Consider the following 16,172-nt stretch of genomic DNA (forward strand, 5'->3'; position numbering starts at 1 on the left):
GCCGGCTCAGATGATTGGTCGTGCTTTTTACAGTGCCACGGCTTCCAGAGATGACGTTATTGTATGGATTTATTGTCAAAGCATTTAATGTATTCATTGCTACCGGGATGTTAAGAGCATTCCATGGAATATAACAAAAAGTGTTTCTGAAATAAATTACATACCCCACCTTTTAAGGCAGCAAGAGGCAGGAACTCCAACCAACTGCAGCATTGAACTCGATGTTAACTGAAACAAGAAATATCTGAAGTAAAGCAGAAAGAAGCATATTGGTGATGAGAGACTAACCGGAGCAGCTGAAGATGTTGCCAAGCAACGGTAAACATTGTTACAGTAGTTGAAATACTGCTGGTGAGACTTCAAATCTCATCCCCACACAATTCCAAGGGAAGAATAGACAACCCATGTTGAACTGTACCCACAAACATGTTCACATCCAGAATCCCCTTTCTTTTCACAGCAAGTCTTTATTCTCTTTACATATGGGATCATGTGAGGCAGTGCATTCTGACACAATATACTCAATTGATGTGTTTTTGGATATTTGTGGAGTTAGGTGGTCCGCGAGTGTTTTTTTATTGGTTAAGTGGTCCTTGGTATGAAAAAGTTTGAGAAACACTGCTTTAAAGCAACCCAACGGAAGTTTCATGTACGTTTAGTTCTTTCACTCGTAGCTCAGGGTGCTAGAGACTGGAGTACGTTGATGTGACCTTCCTAGCCGGAGATGTGGCCGCATTTTACAATAAACTTCCGTTGGGTCGCTTAAAAAGAAATATCGCAATATTTGTCAGAAATCGCAATGATATGTTTTCCCAAAATTGTGTGTGTGTGTGTGTGTGTGTGTGTGTGCGTGATGCGTGATGCTGTCGTGCACTCCTCAACAAAACAGCTACTGCAATGAATATTTACTTAACGATATTAGCATTGGGAGCAATGCAATATAACAGTTTCAGGCACGTAGTCCAAATTTCTTGCAAAATGTTTTAGTTGCACTATAATTGGCCGGTTTTAGGTTTTGCTTCCAACTAAATTGTAGTTTTTTTTTCTGGTTTCATTATTGTGAAGGCAGTCACTGTCAGTCTTCAATCCAAATATGAAAATATAAAGGTATTTGAAATGTAAATATAATGAGTTTTAGTGATTACACAGTCTAATATGGATGTATTGTGTTCTTCCCTCTTGCTTTCATGTGCTGTCTCTGTTGGGAAACCCTCCAGGAAATCCAGGTATGATATTTGTTATTCAGGGTGTGTGTAGAGATGTGTGCATGTTGTGAAGTGTACACAGTGTACCCTGAGAAGCAGCAGTTCAGTCGGGATGTTGTGTCTCTCCCTCAGATCTCTGAGTGTGAGCAGCGTATCCTCCGTGTCCTCGGCTTCGTCCAGCAGTAGCTCGGTGCGCAGCGCAGACTCAGACGACATGTATGCTGACCTGGCCAGCCCTGTGTCCTCCGCCAGCTCCCGCTCCCCCACCACCAATCACCCCCGCAAGGAGCGAGTGCCGGTGCGGGACCGGCCTCCACAAGGCAGAGACAAGATCAGGGGTGAGTGCTGCATGGCGGAGGGATAGGCTGCTACAACAGCACAACATAAGGATCATACGTTTTAGAATGGGTCGCTACTCAAAGAATGGACAACTGTGGAATGAAAAACCAGCTGAAATCAGTCGGTGAATGAAAACACGTTCTACAAACTCTGCTGCAGAGGCATTACAGTTCATATTTTACACTTATTCATCAAAATGTATGTTTTGCATGCTATAATTAAATTAAAAGTACCACAGTTGTGATTTTAAGATGGATATCACCATCCTTTCACACATCTTTACACTTAAGTATTTAATGTACAACAACAAAATGTAGACAATTGGGGGGTAAAAAAATGGCACGTATACAATTTTATTTTTTATATTTTCAATGTTTCTGTAAATGGGAGGTATAAAAGTGATGATTAGCATTTGATGGTTCATCGGGTCTCATATTTGTCTTTCCTCACCACAGAGAGACCATCAAAAAAAGAGGAACCCTTCAGAGAGGACCGCAGGAAGATGGACCCGTCTAGTGCCACACTAAGAGGGGGCCACCCCGGACCCAGGTCAGGACCTGGCAGCAGGGGGGGCCACCATGTACATCCCCCACCTGGCTCCATGGGCCCCCCAGGAAGCTATGGAGGTTCAGGTTCCCACAAAGACATCAAACTCACCCTCCTCAACAAGGTTTCTATCGCTTCACTTTCTCTTTTTAAAGGGTCTGTTTCTTTCTCAGTCCCCTCCAGGAAGTCACTGCTGCCAGTGAAAAAGGCGTCTGTGTGACACTTTGGTTTTTAAAAAGATGGAACATGCAAGATATTGTATTATTTGTGACATTGAGAGGTGATGGTAGTTATGTTTTATTACCTTTTTAATGCCTTTTGAATCCATAAAATATGTCCCTCCGATCAGCGACTGATAATCATAAGTACAGACATGTTTTCTCTGAAAGCTTTTTGTAAAAGCTACCTGTAAATTATTTCGAAGTTGAATTTATAATTGTCTGCATGTATTGTATCTTTATTTGCATTGTTTGACTCGTGTGTTGGTTTTGCAGCAGCAGGGAGATAAGGGCAGCAGGAAGAGGTACCTGCCTGCAGACAAAGAGCGGCCCGGCTCCCCCCCCAGTAAGAGGGTGGCCATGTCTCCAGACAGAGGTGAGAACCAACAACCGCGCAACAGCGGTAATTAAAGTTTAAAAGTCTCAAAAATGCTACAACTACTGTCACAAACTGGATGAATGTGAAGTATTGTGTTAAAGGAGGATGAACGCGTAATTAAGGAGCACTATTGGAGTGACTTTGATGATTATGGGACTCAGGATTAATTCATTTGGATTCCCGCTGTATGAAGAAATTAAAGGACGGCGCAAGTGGAAACAATTCACAAAGGGATTAAACTGTTTAAAACACATGCTCAAAGTAAGCCGGATTTTGCCGATGTGTTTATGTGGATTCAAAAGTCGTAAATAATCTACAAAATGGAGGAGACCGATCTGATCGGAGCAACTGTGACAAATAATCCAACTGAAACCGGCATGGACAATGACTGTTTTTAAAATGCGCTTATCCAGACAAGCCCGGTTTGGACACTTTACGGGCAGAAGAAACATTTCTATTAAAGAAAGAATTATACATTTGTCTTTTTGTGCCTATAATAGCTGCTAACTTGAATTTGTATTCAAATGTATTAATCTATTTTTTTATATATTTTATTGTAATGTAGAGACAAGGCTTTTAGCGACAATCATGTATTGCGTTACAATTATATGAAGAAAAAAGAAATCTAAATATGATATTTGGCCTAAAATCATCTGAGGCCTGGCGCACCCCCTGCGATCTTTGGCGCCCCCAGGTTGGGAACCACTGCTCCAAACCATAGTTCAGTAACAGTCGGACCGCGGTCCGGGTCCGGACCCAGATGCCGACCTATACGGACTCGGACCTATAATCAATACATTAATAGGGGATTTCTATTTTAACCGCAGCCGACGGGGGGGGCGAAAGAGACGAGTGAGCGATACATGGAAGAGAAACACAGAAGAAGAGACGAGTGAGCGATACAGGGAGAGAAACACAGAAGAGATGAGTGAGCGATACAGGGAGAGAGAAACACAGAAGAAGAGACGAGAGAGCGATACAGGGAGAAGAAACACAGAAGAAGAGACGAGTGAGCGATACAGGGAAGAGAACAACAGAAGACGAGGAGAGCGATACAGGGAGAGAAACACAGAAGAGATGGGTGAGCGATACAGGGAGAGAAACACAGAAGAGATGAGTTAGTGATACAGGGAGAGAACACAAGAAGAAGAGACGAGTGAGCGATACAGGGAAAGAAACACAGAAGAAGAGACGAGTGAGCGATACAGGGAGAGAAACACAGAAGAAGAGACGAGAGAGCGATACAGGGAGAGAAACACAGAAGAGATGAGTGAGCGATACAGGGAGAGAAACACAGAAGAGATGAGTTAGCGATACAGGGAGAGAAACACAGAAGAAGAGACGAGAGAGCGATACAGGGAGAGAAACACAGAAGAAGAGACAAGTGAGCGATACAGGGAGAGAAACACAGAAGAAGAGACGAGAGAGCGATACAGGGAGAGAAACACAGAAGAGATGAGTGAGCGATATACAGGGAGAGAAACACAGAAGAGATGAGTTAGCGATACAGGGAGAGAAACACAGAAGAAGAGACGAGAGAGCGATACAGGGAGAGAAACACAGAAGAAGAGACGAGAGAGCGATACAGGGAGAGAAACACAGAAGAAGAGACGAGAGAGCGATACAGGGAGAGAAACACAGAAGAGATGAGTTAGCGATACAGGGAGAGAAACACAGAAGAAGAGACGAGAGAGCGATACAGGGAGAGAAACACAGAAGAAGAGATGAGTGAGCGATACAGGCAGAGAAACACAGAAGAAGAGATGAGTTAGCGATATACAGGGAGAGAAACACAGAAGAAGAGACGAGTGAGCGATATACAGGGAGAGAAACACAGAAGAAGAGATGAGAGAGCGATACAGGGAGAGAAACACAGAAGAAGAGACGAGAGAGCGATACAGGGAGAGAAAACACAGAAGAAGAGACGAGTGAGCGATTATACATGGAGAGAAACACAGAAGAAGAGACAAGTGAGCGATACACAGATATATATATATATAAACACTAGATGACTCACCCGCGCTGCTGGCCAATGGAGACCGACGTTGCCACATGGCGGCCATCTTGCCACAGGCAGCTCGCTCATTCATAACATTATGTCTACGGTGCACTATTGAAATAACCGTAGATTACTCAATTTTCAACCAATTTTTCAAACGGTTTGGTTCGTTATAAACATCAAAGATGTAGTTATTATACTACATACTTATAATATAATCATTAACTTGTTCTTCTACATGTCTTGTCTCCTGCATCATAGCCATGCTAATAACGTTTATAACAAACCAAACCGTTTGTAAATCAGTCTAGATTTCAGTGAGTTAAGAGCATTTTGTGCAGATCACTCACCTCACAACAGCTGGCGACTCCCCTTGAGCCATCTAGTGTTTATATATATCTATGTCAGAAGAAGAGGACAAGTGAGCGATACAGGGAGAGAAACACAGAAGAAGAGACAAGTGAGCGATACAGGGAGAGAAACACAGAAGACGAGACGAGAGAGCGATACAGGGAGTTGAGCGGGAGACAGTGAGAGAAGTGGAGAGTGAACAGGCGGAGGAAAGTAACCCTATATATCTTCACCATGTTTTGCTCCACATACAGCTACGAGGCAGCTTTCTCCACAATGAACATTATTAACACTAAATATGGTTCCAGGGTAACCGCGAACTGCATGTGTGTATGAGAATGGCCCTGACACCATTTCAGCCCAGATTTAAACTCCAGGCAGGACAAGCTCCAGCTCAATTCTCGCACTGAACAAAAAGTGAGTGAGGGACTGCAATATAAGAGGGAAAGAAAGAGAAACTGTTTAATTGTTATGATGTGTAAAGACTGATATTGTTCTATAATCGTCTGAAACTGTTAAGTCATGATGTGAAACGATTAACAAAGAAAAATGGAAACTCAAGCTGCTTCTACACTTTATTTTATTTATCTAAAATTAAGCACTTTTAAGATGCACATATTTGTATTTATTTTCTCTATTATATTTTTAAATGCAGCCCGAGAGGAACATTACACATATCCACAGTATTTACTGTATATCTGTATAGTTCAATGTTAGTTGACAATAAATATTGTTGTTTTTGAATTGTACTTTCTTTATTTGATTGGCAGTTCAGTTGTTGATTACATGCAGACGTTGATAAAGCTACAGGTCACTTCAATATATATCACACTAATTCATAAAGCAAGTTAGACATTTTGATGTTCCGGACCTTTTGCATTTTCTCTAACTGGACCTCGCTGAATTTGAGTTGAATACCCCTGCCCTTAAACCATTCAGCGTGTTCAGCCTTAGTGACTGTGAACCTGCTGTTTTTCAGGTCGGGATAAGAGGATTCCTGGCCGACCCCCACTCTCCCCCAGGATGGATCGGCCCAGAGGCCAAGGACCCCGACCCATGCCCCCCCAGGGAGACAGGTTGGTCCAAGTCATTTGTGTAGGACTCAATCACACAATAACAGAAAAAAAAGAGATCCGTCTGGAAGAGTGAAATTCTGAAGTCAACTCTCTGCAGTGAGCATGTTCACTGAGGCCAAACACAAACACAGAGTTTCCGAACACACATACAAAAACAGAAATATTTACTCTGCAAAAGAATAATTATATCATCCGGCTACAGCTTTCGATTCCCCAGTATAAAAGTGTTCCTGAAAAGAGATACCAGTCAGATTGAAGGAGGAAGGATAGACTTATTTATGAATGAATTTGTGTCCGATGATGGTTTGTAATTTGTGACCCGCTCTATTGAAATCAGTCGGAAGTCGCAACGGCTCATTTCAAAATAAACGTGGATCTGCGTAAAAAATTGTGTTCGGGGTTCGGGTGTTTTGTTTGATTTTTAATTAAACAAAGTCTTGGCTTTCAGAATATTAAACTTGTTTCTGCAAATTCAGATGATAAATTAATCTTTGAAGCTTGTAACGGCATAATTACAAGCGGAGAACGGAGTAACTTGACGTCACAGCAGGCATAACAACAGCCGGTGTTTCTCACACACACACACACATACTCACGAGCTTCCCCCAGACCAGTAATCCAAATGAAAATATCTTCCCTCCGTACTACTTTGATCATTTGCTCCGCTAATAATCAATCAGATCGATGGATTCCAGAGAAGAGGAAACGTTGAAGGCCTTTTTCTCAAAATGATGACTCGGTAACAGTCATTATATAATGTGACATATTTCGCTTAATATTTGGAGTACAAAAACAATCCTGATATCATTAGAAAGCTAGGAATATCCTCTTTCCAACAGTGTATACAACTCCAAATCTGTCTTTGGGTCAATGCGACTGATTTCGATGGAGCAGGTCACATATTAGCATAATCTTGTATATGTGACCCGCTCTATCGAAATCAGTCGGATAGTCGCAACGGCTCATTTCAGAATAAACGTGGATTTTACGTAAAAACAATTTTTTTCAGGGTTCGGGTGTTTTGTTTGATTTTAAACAAACCAAGTCTTGGCTTTCAGAATATGAAACTTTTATTTCCAAAATCACACGATAAGTACATTTTTTGAAGCTTGTGAAGGGACGAAGACAGGCACCTCTCACTCGCACTCTGCTCTTCCAGCAGCGCCGCCCCCCTCCCTCCGGCTGACATTATGACCGTAAGAGTAAAGTAATCATAGATAACACGGCAGGATCCTTTACAGTTTGTTTTCATCTGATTTAAATTAAACAGAGTCTTGGCTTTCAGAATATTAAACTTGTTTCGGCAAATTCAGATTGATAAATATAACTTTGAAGCTTGTAACGGCATAATTACAAGCGGAGAACGGAGTAATTTAACGCCACAGCAGGCAACAACAACAGCCGGTGTTTCTTGTGAGGGTTTTCCCCGGGAAACAAACACAATACACACAAACGCAAAAATACACAAACACACACACGCACACACGTATACACCACACACTCGCGAGCTTCCCTCCAAACGAAAATATCTTCCCTCCGTAGTATTTTGATCATTTGCTCCAATAATCAATCAGATCGATGGATTCCAGAGAAGAGGAAACTTTAAAGGCCTTTTTCTCAAAATGAGGACTCTGTGACAGTCATTATATAATGTGACATATTTCGCTTAATATTTGGAGTACAAAAAACAATCCTGATATCATTAGAAAGCTAGGAATATCCTCTTTCCAACCGTGTATACAACTCAAATGTGTCTTCAGGTCAATGCGACTGATTTCGATGGAGCAGGTCACACTATGTCAGTCAGATAGATGTGTTGTTTAGGAATTGCAAACATTACTTTTTGGTTTTTGCTAATCCTACAAACTCGTTAAGAAGTAAGGCAGGCTGTCATTTCAAATCATTTAAATGTAATGCGAAGGTACAAAAAAAGTTTTAAAATGTCTACATTAAAGAGTGTTTTTTAATTGATTTGTTATTCAGGTCAAGTCAGGTTTTAAATAACTTTTTTATTTTTAGTCTCACTGTATCAACCCTAACTCCAGCTTCTTTCCCATAGAAAACGTCCTCTGTCCCCGCCGCCCAAGTCTTCTGGAAAGGGCCCAGCGGTGCCTCCAGGGAAGCCAGCGGCCCCCGGCCCCCCCCCGGTTGCCACCTCGGGCTCCGGTAAACCCAGCAACACACTGTCCCGTCGAGAGGAGCTGCTGAAACAGCTGAAGGCTGTGGAGGACGCCATCGCCCGGAAACGGGCAAAGATCCCCACCAAATAGACGCACCCCCGCTCCTCCCTGCTGCCCCCGTGGTGGGCAGCCATGAGGGTTATGGAGTGTGGTGCCCCTGCCTTCAAAAAGACGTGTAAAAAGTTACTATTTTGTGAAAAGGAAGTGGCCGACTGGAAAATCATTTTGTGCTTTTCTGCCTCAGAGAGGTTTGGCTCTGCTCCATTCTAGAGAGTTGTCCCCCCCCCCCATGTGGCCGACTGTAGCTCCCCTCAAGTCTCTGAATGTCTCGGCTGAACGAGAAACAGGAGCACACATTTGGGCATTTGGTGAGAGACGGGACATTTCAGGAGTGGAGTACTTGGTGTAGACTTGACAGTAGGGTGGGGGGGGGGGGCTCAATCATCTGCTGCTCCCTTTGCCCCTTCAGTCAAAAGGAGGCGTCTTGGCTGTTCTGGTGTGATTAAAAAAACAAACAAATTCTAAACAGTGAATCTGCTCTGTCTCTGCCCCTATAGTGTTCTATTACATCATTACTTCACTTTCTGTGGGTGTGTGGTCGTTGGCTCGGCTCTACATGGCACAACAACACTTCTTTGTATAAATCTGCAAATTCTTGAACATCTGTATTTGGCCCCTGTGAGCGATCACAGGCCCATGTTTAACCAGTGACTTGTGTGCTCTGTGTTTTAGGGCAGTGTTCACTGTCGCATCTTGTAAAATAATAGCAAGTCATCAAATTCTTTCAAGCGTATGATTAGAGGCAACAGTGTTATGAAGTATTGTTTTTCTTTCTTTAAAAAAATCTACAGCATTTTGTTTTCTTATTAGCTCTTAAGTAATAAACTGATGTTTTATTTGTGTCACATTTTAGTTGGAGTGAGAGTTGGATCAGAGACAAAATGTGTCTTGCTTTTGTGACAAAAGACTTCTAAATAAACTATTTTGATAAAGAGGTCAGTTGCCTGTGTTTTCCTTTGCACCAAGGGGTGAGTGTTTAAATGAAGATGCACTTAATGTTCAGCATAAAGGATGTGGAATACACTAAGAATAATCTCTAGAACTGATCTACAGTACGAACAACCTTATACTTATTCCAACAGCAGATCATTTCACCGACCCTGTGACCCGCCGGGGAGAGCAGAATCTTCAGCCGCTCCTACTCTTGCTGAGAATCCTTGCAGGCAGGGGCGGGACTTTATTTAGCTGGGCCACCATGCGGCCAATCATATGCGAGGACACACTAGAACCATACCATTATGTGAAAGAAGGGTGGGGGGCACAGCAGGTGTAGTGGTACAGGCCAGCTGCACAGAGTGACGGGGAGACGGATTTAAATGCAAGCGCGTCGGGAAAAGTCAAGAAATGAGCAAAAACGGAAAAAAGAAGCAGCATCTGCTGCTTTTCAGTGATACTGGAGAAAGCAAAGCTGAGTGCAGGATTTGTAAAAGGAAAATAACCTTCAGAGCAGGCTTTTGTTTTGGTAACCACTCGGGATGTGTTGCCAGAGGAGGTAGAAGTTCAGATCTTGAGTAAAAGCACCAGAGTGTAGGAATACTCGGTTACAATAAAAAGTCCTGCATTCAAAATGTTACAAGTAAAAGTAGAAGAGTATTAGCATCAAAATATAATTAAAGTACCACCTGCAGAGATGCACCAGATTCAGGTATTCTCTTCCCCATAGAGCCCGCCTCGCTGCACATTATCCCTGGCATAAAGATAGATAGTGGGTCCCTCACAACATGTTGTACACAGTGGAAATAAACATTCTGGTCACCTCAACATCAGGGATCTTATACATTAAACTCCTTCTGAATCAAACCGTCACGGTAGCCTTACCTTACTGATCCCTCTTAAAATAGAAGAACACACGTTACTTTACCAGCAGAGAGAAAATGGATTATTAAATTATTAATGTGGCTAATAAAGAGCGGTTTGATTATGAAGTATTATTCTGTTGATCGATGTCATTACATTTGGTGAAAAGCACATAATGACTTGTTTAAGACTCGTTTTGTCAACGTTTAGGACTTGGACTTGACTTGAACTTGCCCAACCTGACTTGAGACTTGACTTGGACTTGAGCGCAGAGACTTGACTTGGACTTGAGCGCAGAGACTTGACTTGGACTTGAGCGCAAAGACTTGAGACTTGACTTGGACTTGCAAAACAATGACTTGGTCCCACCTCTGGGCTCTGATAACTTTGTTAAGTTCGATAGGTGTTGTTTCCTTTTGCCTGTAAGTGTTGCTCTGAATCATGCTTAGTACTATTGACGTGTGAATGTCCACCGGCATGACAAGTTTAGTCCAGATTGGACAACGTTGGTTAAGGTACAGCCACTTTCTATTTATTTTTTACGATTTCTTGAAAGCTTATCAACTTTTTATTAAGCATGTCTTACAGTTTAAAGTTTGACACTTGTAAAATGGAGCGTTGTCCTAAGACCTATTATCTATATATGTATCTTAACTACTAGCGTAACATCGGTCTTAGGGTTATAACGACCAACATATACACCGATCAGCCATAACATTATGACCACTGACGGGTGAGGTGAATAACATTGATTATCTGGTTACAATGGCACCTGTCAGTGGGTGGGATATGAGAGACAGCAGAGTGAACACTTCTTCACTGTCTTCAAAGCTGATGTGTTGGAAGCAGGAAAAATGCGAAAGCGTTGTGAGGAACTTTGACAAGGGCTACATTGTGATGACGATACAACTGGGTCAGAGCGGCTCCAAAACGGCAGCTCTTGTGGGGTGTTTCCGGTCTGCAGTGGTCAGTACCTACCGAGAGTCGTCCAAGGAAGGAGAACCGGCAACAGGGTCATGGGCAACCAAGGCTCCTTGATGGGCGTGGAGAGCGAAGGCTGGCCCGTGTGGTCCGACCCAACAGACGAGCTACTGTAGCTCAAATGGCTGAAAGGGTTAATGCTGGCTCTGATGGAAAGCTGCCACAGTGCTTTGCAGTACGTGTGTATGGGGCTGTGTAGCTGCAGACCGTCAGGGGGCCCATGCTGACTCCCGTCCACCGCCCAAAGAACCTACAATGGACACGAGAGCATCAGAACTGGAGCAATGGAAAAAGGTGGCCTGGTGTGATGAATTACGTTTGATTTGACATCATGTGTATGGTCGGGTGGGTGTGCATCGCTCTCCTGGGAAGGACTCGGTCAGTAGAGGCTTGGACTGGGAGCCGTAGGGTCGCTGCTTTGTTTTTTGATTTCTGAATTATTGGCATGAATTTCTTAACATTCTGTGATTCCCCGCTGTCTGTTGCGCTACACATGCACTTGTATGATAGTATTCTCGGTGGCACTATTTTCTGCAAACTATCTGCTCCTGCAGGGCTGACCCTGTCTGCTGTCTCCTGTGCAACTTCAGGAAACTGGCGCATGCTTCAGCAAAATGTCTACCTTCTGTCACACCTAAAGCGAAGGGGTGCAGAACATTCGTCATAGATCAGGTGTTCGGATACGCCACGGCAGTGATGGTTCTGATGCCCAGTGGTCTCCAGTCAGTGAGCTAGTACCACTTTTTTTTTCATTGCCATGGAATTCCTGGTAAACATGTGCGCAGGAAGTTGGGGTCGGAACATGGTATTGTGATTAATTTGTGTTTATTATGTTTTGTATGTGTTCAAGTTTCCAGATTATTCCCGAGTGTTAAGGCACTGCAGTGGCAGCCCTAGTGCAGACTCAAATGCTACTGTCCCGTCCATGGTGATCTGTTTTAGACAAAACCGTTTGAGGTATTCTTAATTCTTATTGCAAACCAGTTAATAGAAAAACACCCTTTTTTGTTGGCAGCCGACTCACTATTGTAACTGTTGTAAGTAACTCGACTAGAATAAACATCTTCAGTGTTGGAGGATTGTTTTCTGGAGCGCTATGTGCGCCATAGCTGTCTGTAGTAGGTTTGCTTAGAAAGGCTCGTGAAGGTGGCTCGCTGCTCTGATTGTGAGCATCACAGCATTGTCATCATGTCTATATGAGCAAAAGTATTATAGATGTATTTGTTTGATATTGCAAAAACCTTTTATATAAGAGCACACAATCGTTTATCTAGCCACTTACGTTTTACTTAAGAGGCAGCTTAATAATAAAATGGTCTGAGAGATTTATTGTGTCTTTGTCCCGTCCGATTGAAAACCTTGTTAGAATTTCTTTCAAAAAAAGTGTGTGAGCCGAGTTAAAACTGTTATGATGCTTTGCTTTGTTCAGGGGTCGTGTTTGGGAGTGGGAGAAGGTTGACCTTCCTACATGTTTGTTTCCCAGGTGACATTTGTAAGGAATGATGTAGTCAGTGGATTGCTTTGTAAAGATACATTTGCAATAAGCAGAACTGGATTTCCCAACCCCGTTCAGATTTGCATAGTTGAGTCTGTGTTTGTGTATGGTATAAAAGGACACTACAGGTGTATCCCTGTTGTGTATGTTTGGGGAAGACCAAAGAGATTGGTATGTGAGTGGGAGTGGGTGGATAGCCCGGGGAAAGATAAGTAAAACGCATACATATGTGTGACAGCGAGAAACCACAGACAAGAGGAAGAGCCGTTAAAGGGCAGGAAAGAACAGTAAGGATGTGTGCGGCTGTTTTCTACTCTGCCTGTGGGTGGGTGGGGGTTTGTGTGGTTGTGTGGTTGTGTGTGTGGGTGTGTGTGTAGGCTGAATTGGTCTCACCACCGAAACTGTCCTGGAAAACCAGTTCCTACACCTATTGGTTATTCTGTTTATAAACCACGTCCTTCTGATTGACATGTATATTATATATATATATATATATATATTTAATACCTGTTACTGGCCTGAGAAGTGGGATGGAGTATTATTATGAAGATATTTGAAGTATTTGAGTGGTTCCCAGTATAATACTGTCTACCTACTCAATGTGCATGTACTACAAAGTACTTCGCACTAAATGGAGTCATATTTTACTAGCGGACTGTTAACCCTAAAGTATACTCAAGCAAGACGGCCATAAGTTATGGCACCCAGCAAATAAACAAATAGGCATTATTTGGATAAACTGATCAGATATTGGGAAGTGGTTATTCTCCTGCCTAAAATGATGTGAAATATGGATACACTAAGGCTATGTCTACGGACTGGATGAAAGTCATGGATGCTTGATATACTAACATAAATCCATCTTCTGTGGTTAAACACTAGCAACAACCGATGTGCCTGGTGTGTGCCGTTTTACCTTTACACTGACACTGTAACCTGGACAGTGTCAGCATGTTGAAATGGAAACACACATTGTTGAAATTAACTTTCCATAGGTTTTTCTTGTACAGTGGTTTAGCCGTGTTATTATTAAATGATAGAGGATAAAAGTTGTACGTTTATTTTCTCACAAGTTCTACAAATGAATGTTAACTTGGAACACCAATAACTTCACTGACAGCAAACGACCTCTGTTAAAAACATCCACGCTCTTCTATATGACCAGTGGTTTGGGACTAATATACCTTAGTGTTTCAGATGTTTCTGACCGCGAGTAGCAGGGACCTGAGTGTGGCCGAGTTATTTCCTTTTATTTGTAAAGACATTTGGTATCAAAACCTTCCGATATGTGTAATCATATCTGAACAAAGAGATGGGTAGTAGACCCTGGTTTTGATTTGATAAGAACTACTTCCCGGGTTCTCACTTCAGTGTCTGTCTCTTCCAGGCGAACTGTGAGTGGAAGTGTTAGTGGAAGCAGTTATTCTGGTTCTAGCTCCAGATCCAGATCATCCTCCAACTCCCTATCTCGCTCACGCTCCGGATCCAGAAAATCCAGGTACTCGCCGTTAACACCGTTATGTCATCAAAACAGCAGTTTGCGAGAAAAAAAGCTCCTTTTTCTAGAGATGTTGATGACCATTTATTGCATCTGTGTGCATTTATTCTGATCCTTCCACCGCAGCGGTTTGTCTGTCGGCCACATGGGACTTTTTACATCCCATTCTTATGAATGGGAAATCTCAGAAATGCCTTGAGGGGATCTCATTAGATGTGCGGTTTGACTTGAGAATGAAGTGATTTTGGTGATCAAAGGTCAGGGTCACTGTGACCTTACTCATAATCCTTAAACCACATGAACAAATTGGAAGGATTTCTTCAAATTTGGCACAAATTCCAACTTGGACATGGATAAACTAATTAGTATTTGGAGGGGTGTAAATGGCAAGGTGACTGTGACTCACAAAACACCTTTTGGCCACATCATAAGAATACATAGGCTACTAATGGCAGTTTCAACTTTAGCATCAACTTGACTGGTTGGTGGTGGAATACAACGGTGAGATGGTATTTGACTTGTAAAGCATTTCATTTGCAAAACAGCTTTGATGATATTCGTTAATAATGGCAAAAGGCACACATACCAAGACATTGTTGCTGGATACAATTATGAATCTATGGACTGGATTATAATGTACTTACTTACACATTTGACTTTTTAAAGGTGGGGTAGGTAAGAATGGAGAAACCAGCTCGAGTGCGCTAGAATTTGAAAGTACACAGCCGGAAAAAATCTGCCCCTTCCTTCAGACTTCCTCACAGAGCCCCTCCTCCAACACACACGGACGCACACATGACCAATGAGGGCACGAGATCAGTTTGTGCCCAGATGGAAGGCTGACAGGCAGGTAGGCCATCCAGTTACTTTAGCCGGGCCGGCTCAGATGATTGGTCGTGCTTTTTACAGTGCCACGGCTTCCAGAGATGACGTTATTGTATGGATTTATTGTCAAAGCATTTAATGTATTCATTGCTACCGGGATGTTAAGAGCATTCCATGGAATATAACAAAAAGTGTTTCTGAAATAAATTACATACCCCACCTTTTAAGGCAGCAAGAGGCAGGAACTCCAACCAACTGCAGCATTGAACTCGATGTTAACTGAAACAAGAAATATCTGAAGTAAAGCAGAAAGAAGCATATTGGTGATGAGAGACTAACCGGAGCAGCTGAAGATGTTGCCAAGCAACGGTAAACATTGTTACAGTAGTTGAAATACTGCTGGTGAGACTTCAAATCTCATCCCCACACAATTCCAAGGGAAGAATAGACAACCCATGTTGAACTGTACCCACAAACATGTTCACATCCAGAATCCCCTTTCTTTTCACAGCAAGTCTTTATTCTCTTTACATATGGGATCATGTGAGGCAGTGCATTCTGACACAATATACTCAATTGATGTGTTTTTTGGATATTTGTGGAGTTAGGTGGTCCGCGAGTGTTTTTTTATTGGTTTAAGTGGTCCTTGGTATGAAAAAAGTTTGAGAAACACTGCTTTTTAAGCAACCCAACGGAAGTTTCATGTACGTTTAGTTCTTTCACTCGTAGCTCAGGGTGCTAGAGACTGGAGTACGTTGATGTGACCTTCCTAGCCGGAGATGTGGCCGCATTTTACAATAAACTTCCGTTGGGTCGCTTAAAAAGAAATATCGCAATATTTGTCAGAAATCGCAATGATATGTTTTCCCAAAATTGTGTGTGTGTGTGTGTGTGTGTGTGTGTGTGCGTGATGCGTGATGCGTGATGCTGTCGTGCACTCCTCAACAAAACAGCTACTGCAATGAATATTTACTTAACGATATTAGCATTGGGAGCAATGCAATATAACAGTTTCAGGCACGTAGTCCAAATTTCTTGCAAAATGTTTTAGTTGCACTATAATTGGCCGGTTTTAGGTTTTGCTTCCAACTAAATTGTAGTTTTTTTTTCTGGTTTCATTATTGTGAAGGCAGTCACTGTCAGTCTTCAATCCAAATATGAAAATATAAAGGTATTTGAAATGTAAATATAATGAGTTTTAGTGATTACACAGTCTAATATGG

At 42.3% G+C, this 16,172-nt stretch overlaps 1 protein-coding gene across 1 annotated transcript in view; it reads left to right on the plus strand.

Annotated features, from left to right (window-relative positions):
- Nucleotides 1-9,288, plus strand: part of zc3h18 (zinc finger CCCH-type containing 18) — a 43,105-nt gene extending 33,817 nt beyond the window's left edge. Inside the window, 5 exon segments of the mRNA XM_071203438.1 lie at nucleotides 1,338-1,543; nucleotides 2,000-2,214; nucleotides 2,585-2,684; nucleotides 6,017-6,113; nucleotides 8,173-9,288. Coding sequence (XP_071059539.1) covers nucleotides 1,338-1,543; nucleotides 2,000-2,214; nucleotides 2,585-2,684; nucleotides 6,017-6,113; nucleotides 8,173-8,383 — 829 coding nt within the window. The 3' untranslated portion in view covers nucleotides 8,384-9,288.
- The last annotated feature ends 6,884 nt before the right edge of the window (nucleotides 9,289-16,172 follow it).

The sequence above is a fragment of the Pseudochaenichthys georgianus genome, chromosome 6 (assembly GCF_902827115.2).
Source record: "Pseudochaenichthys georgianus chromosome 6, fPseGeo1.2, whole genome shotgun sequence".
NCBI lineage: Eukaryota > Metazoa > Chordata > Actinopteri > Perciformes > Channichthyidae > Pseudochaenichthys > Pseudochaenichthys georgianus.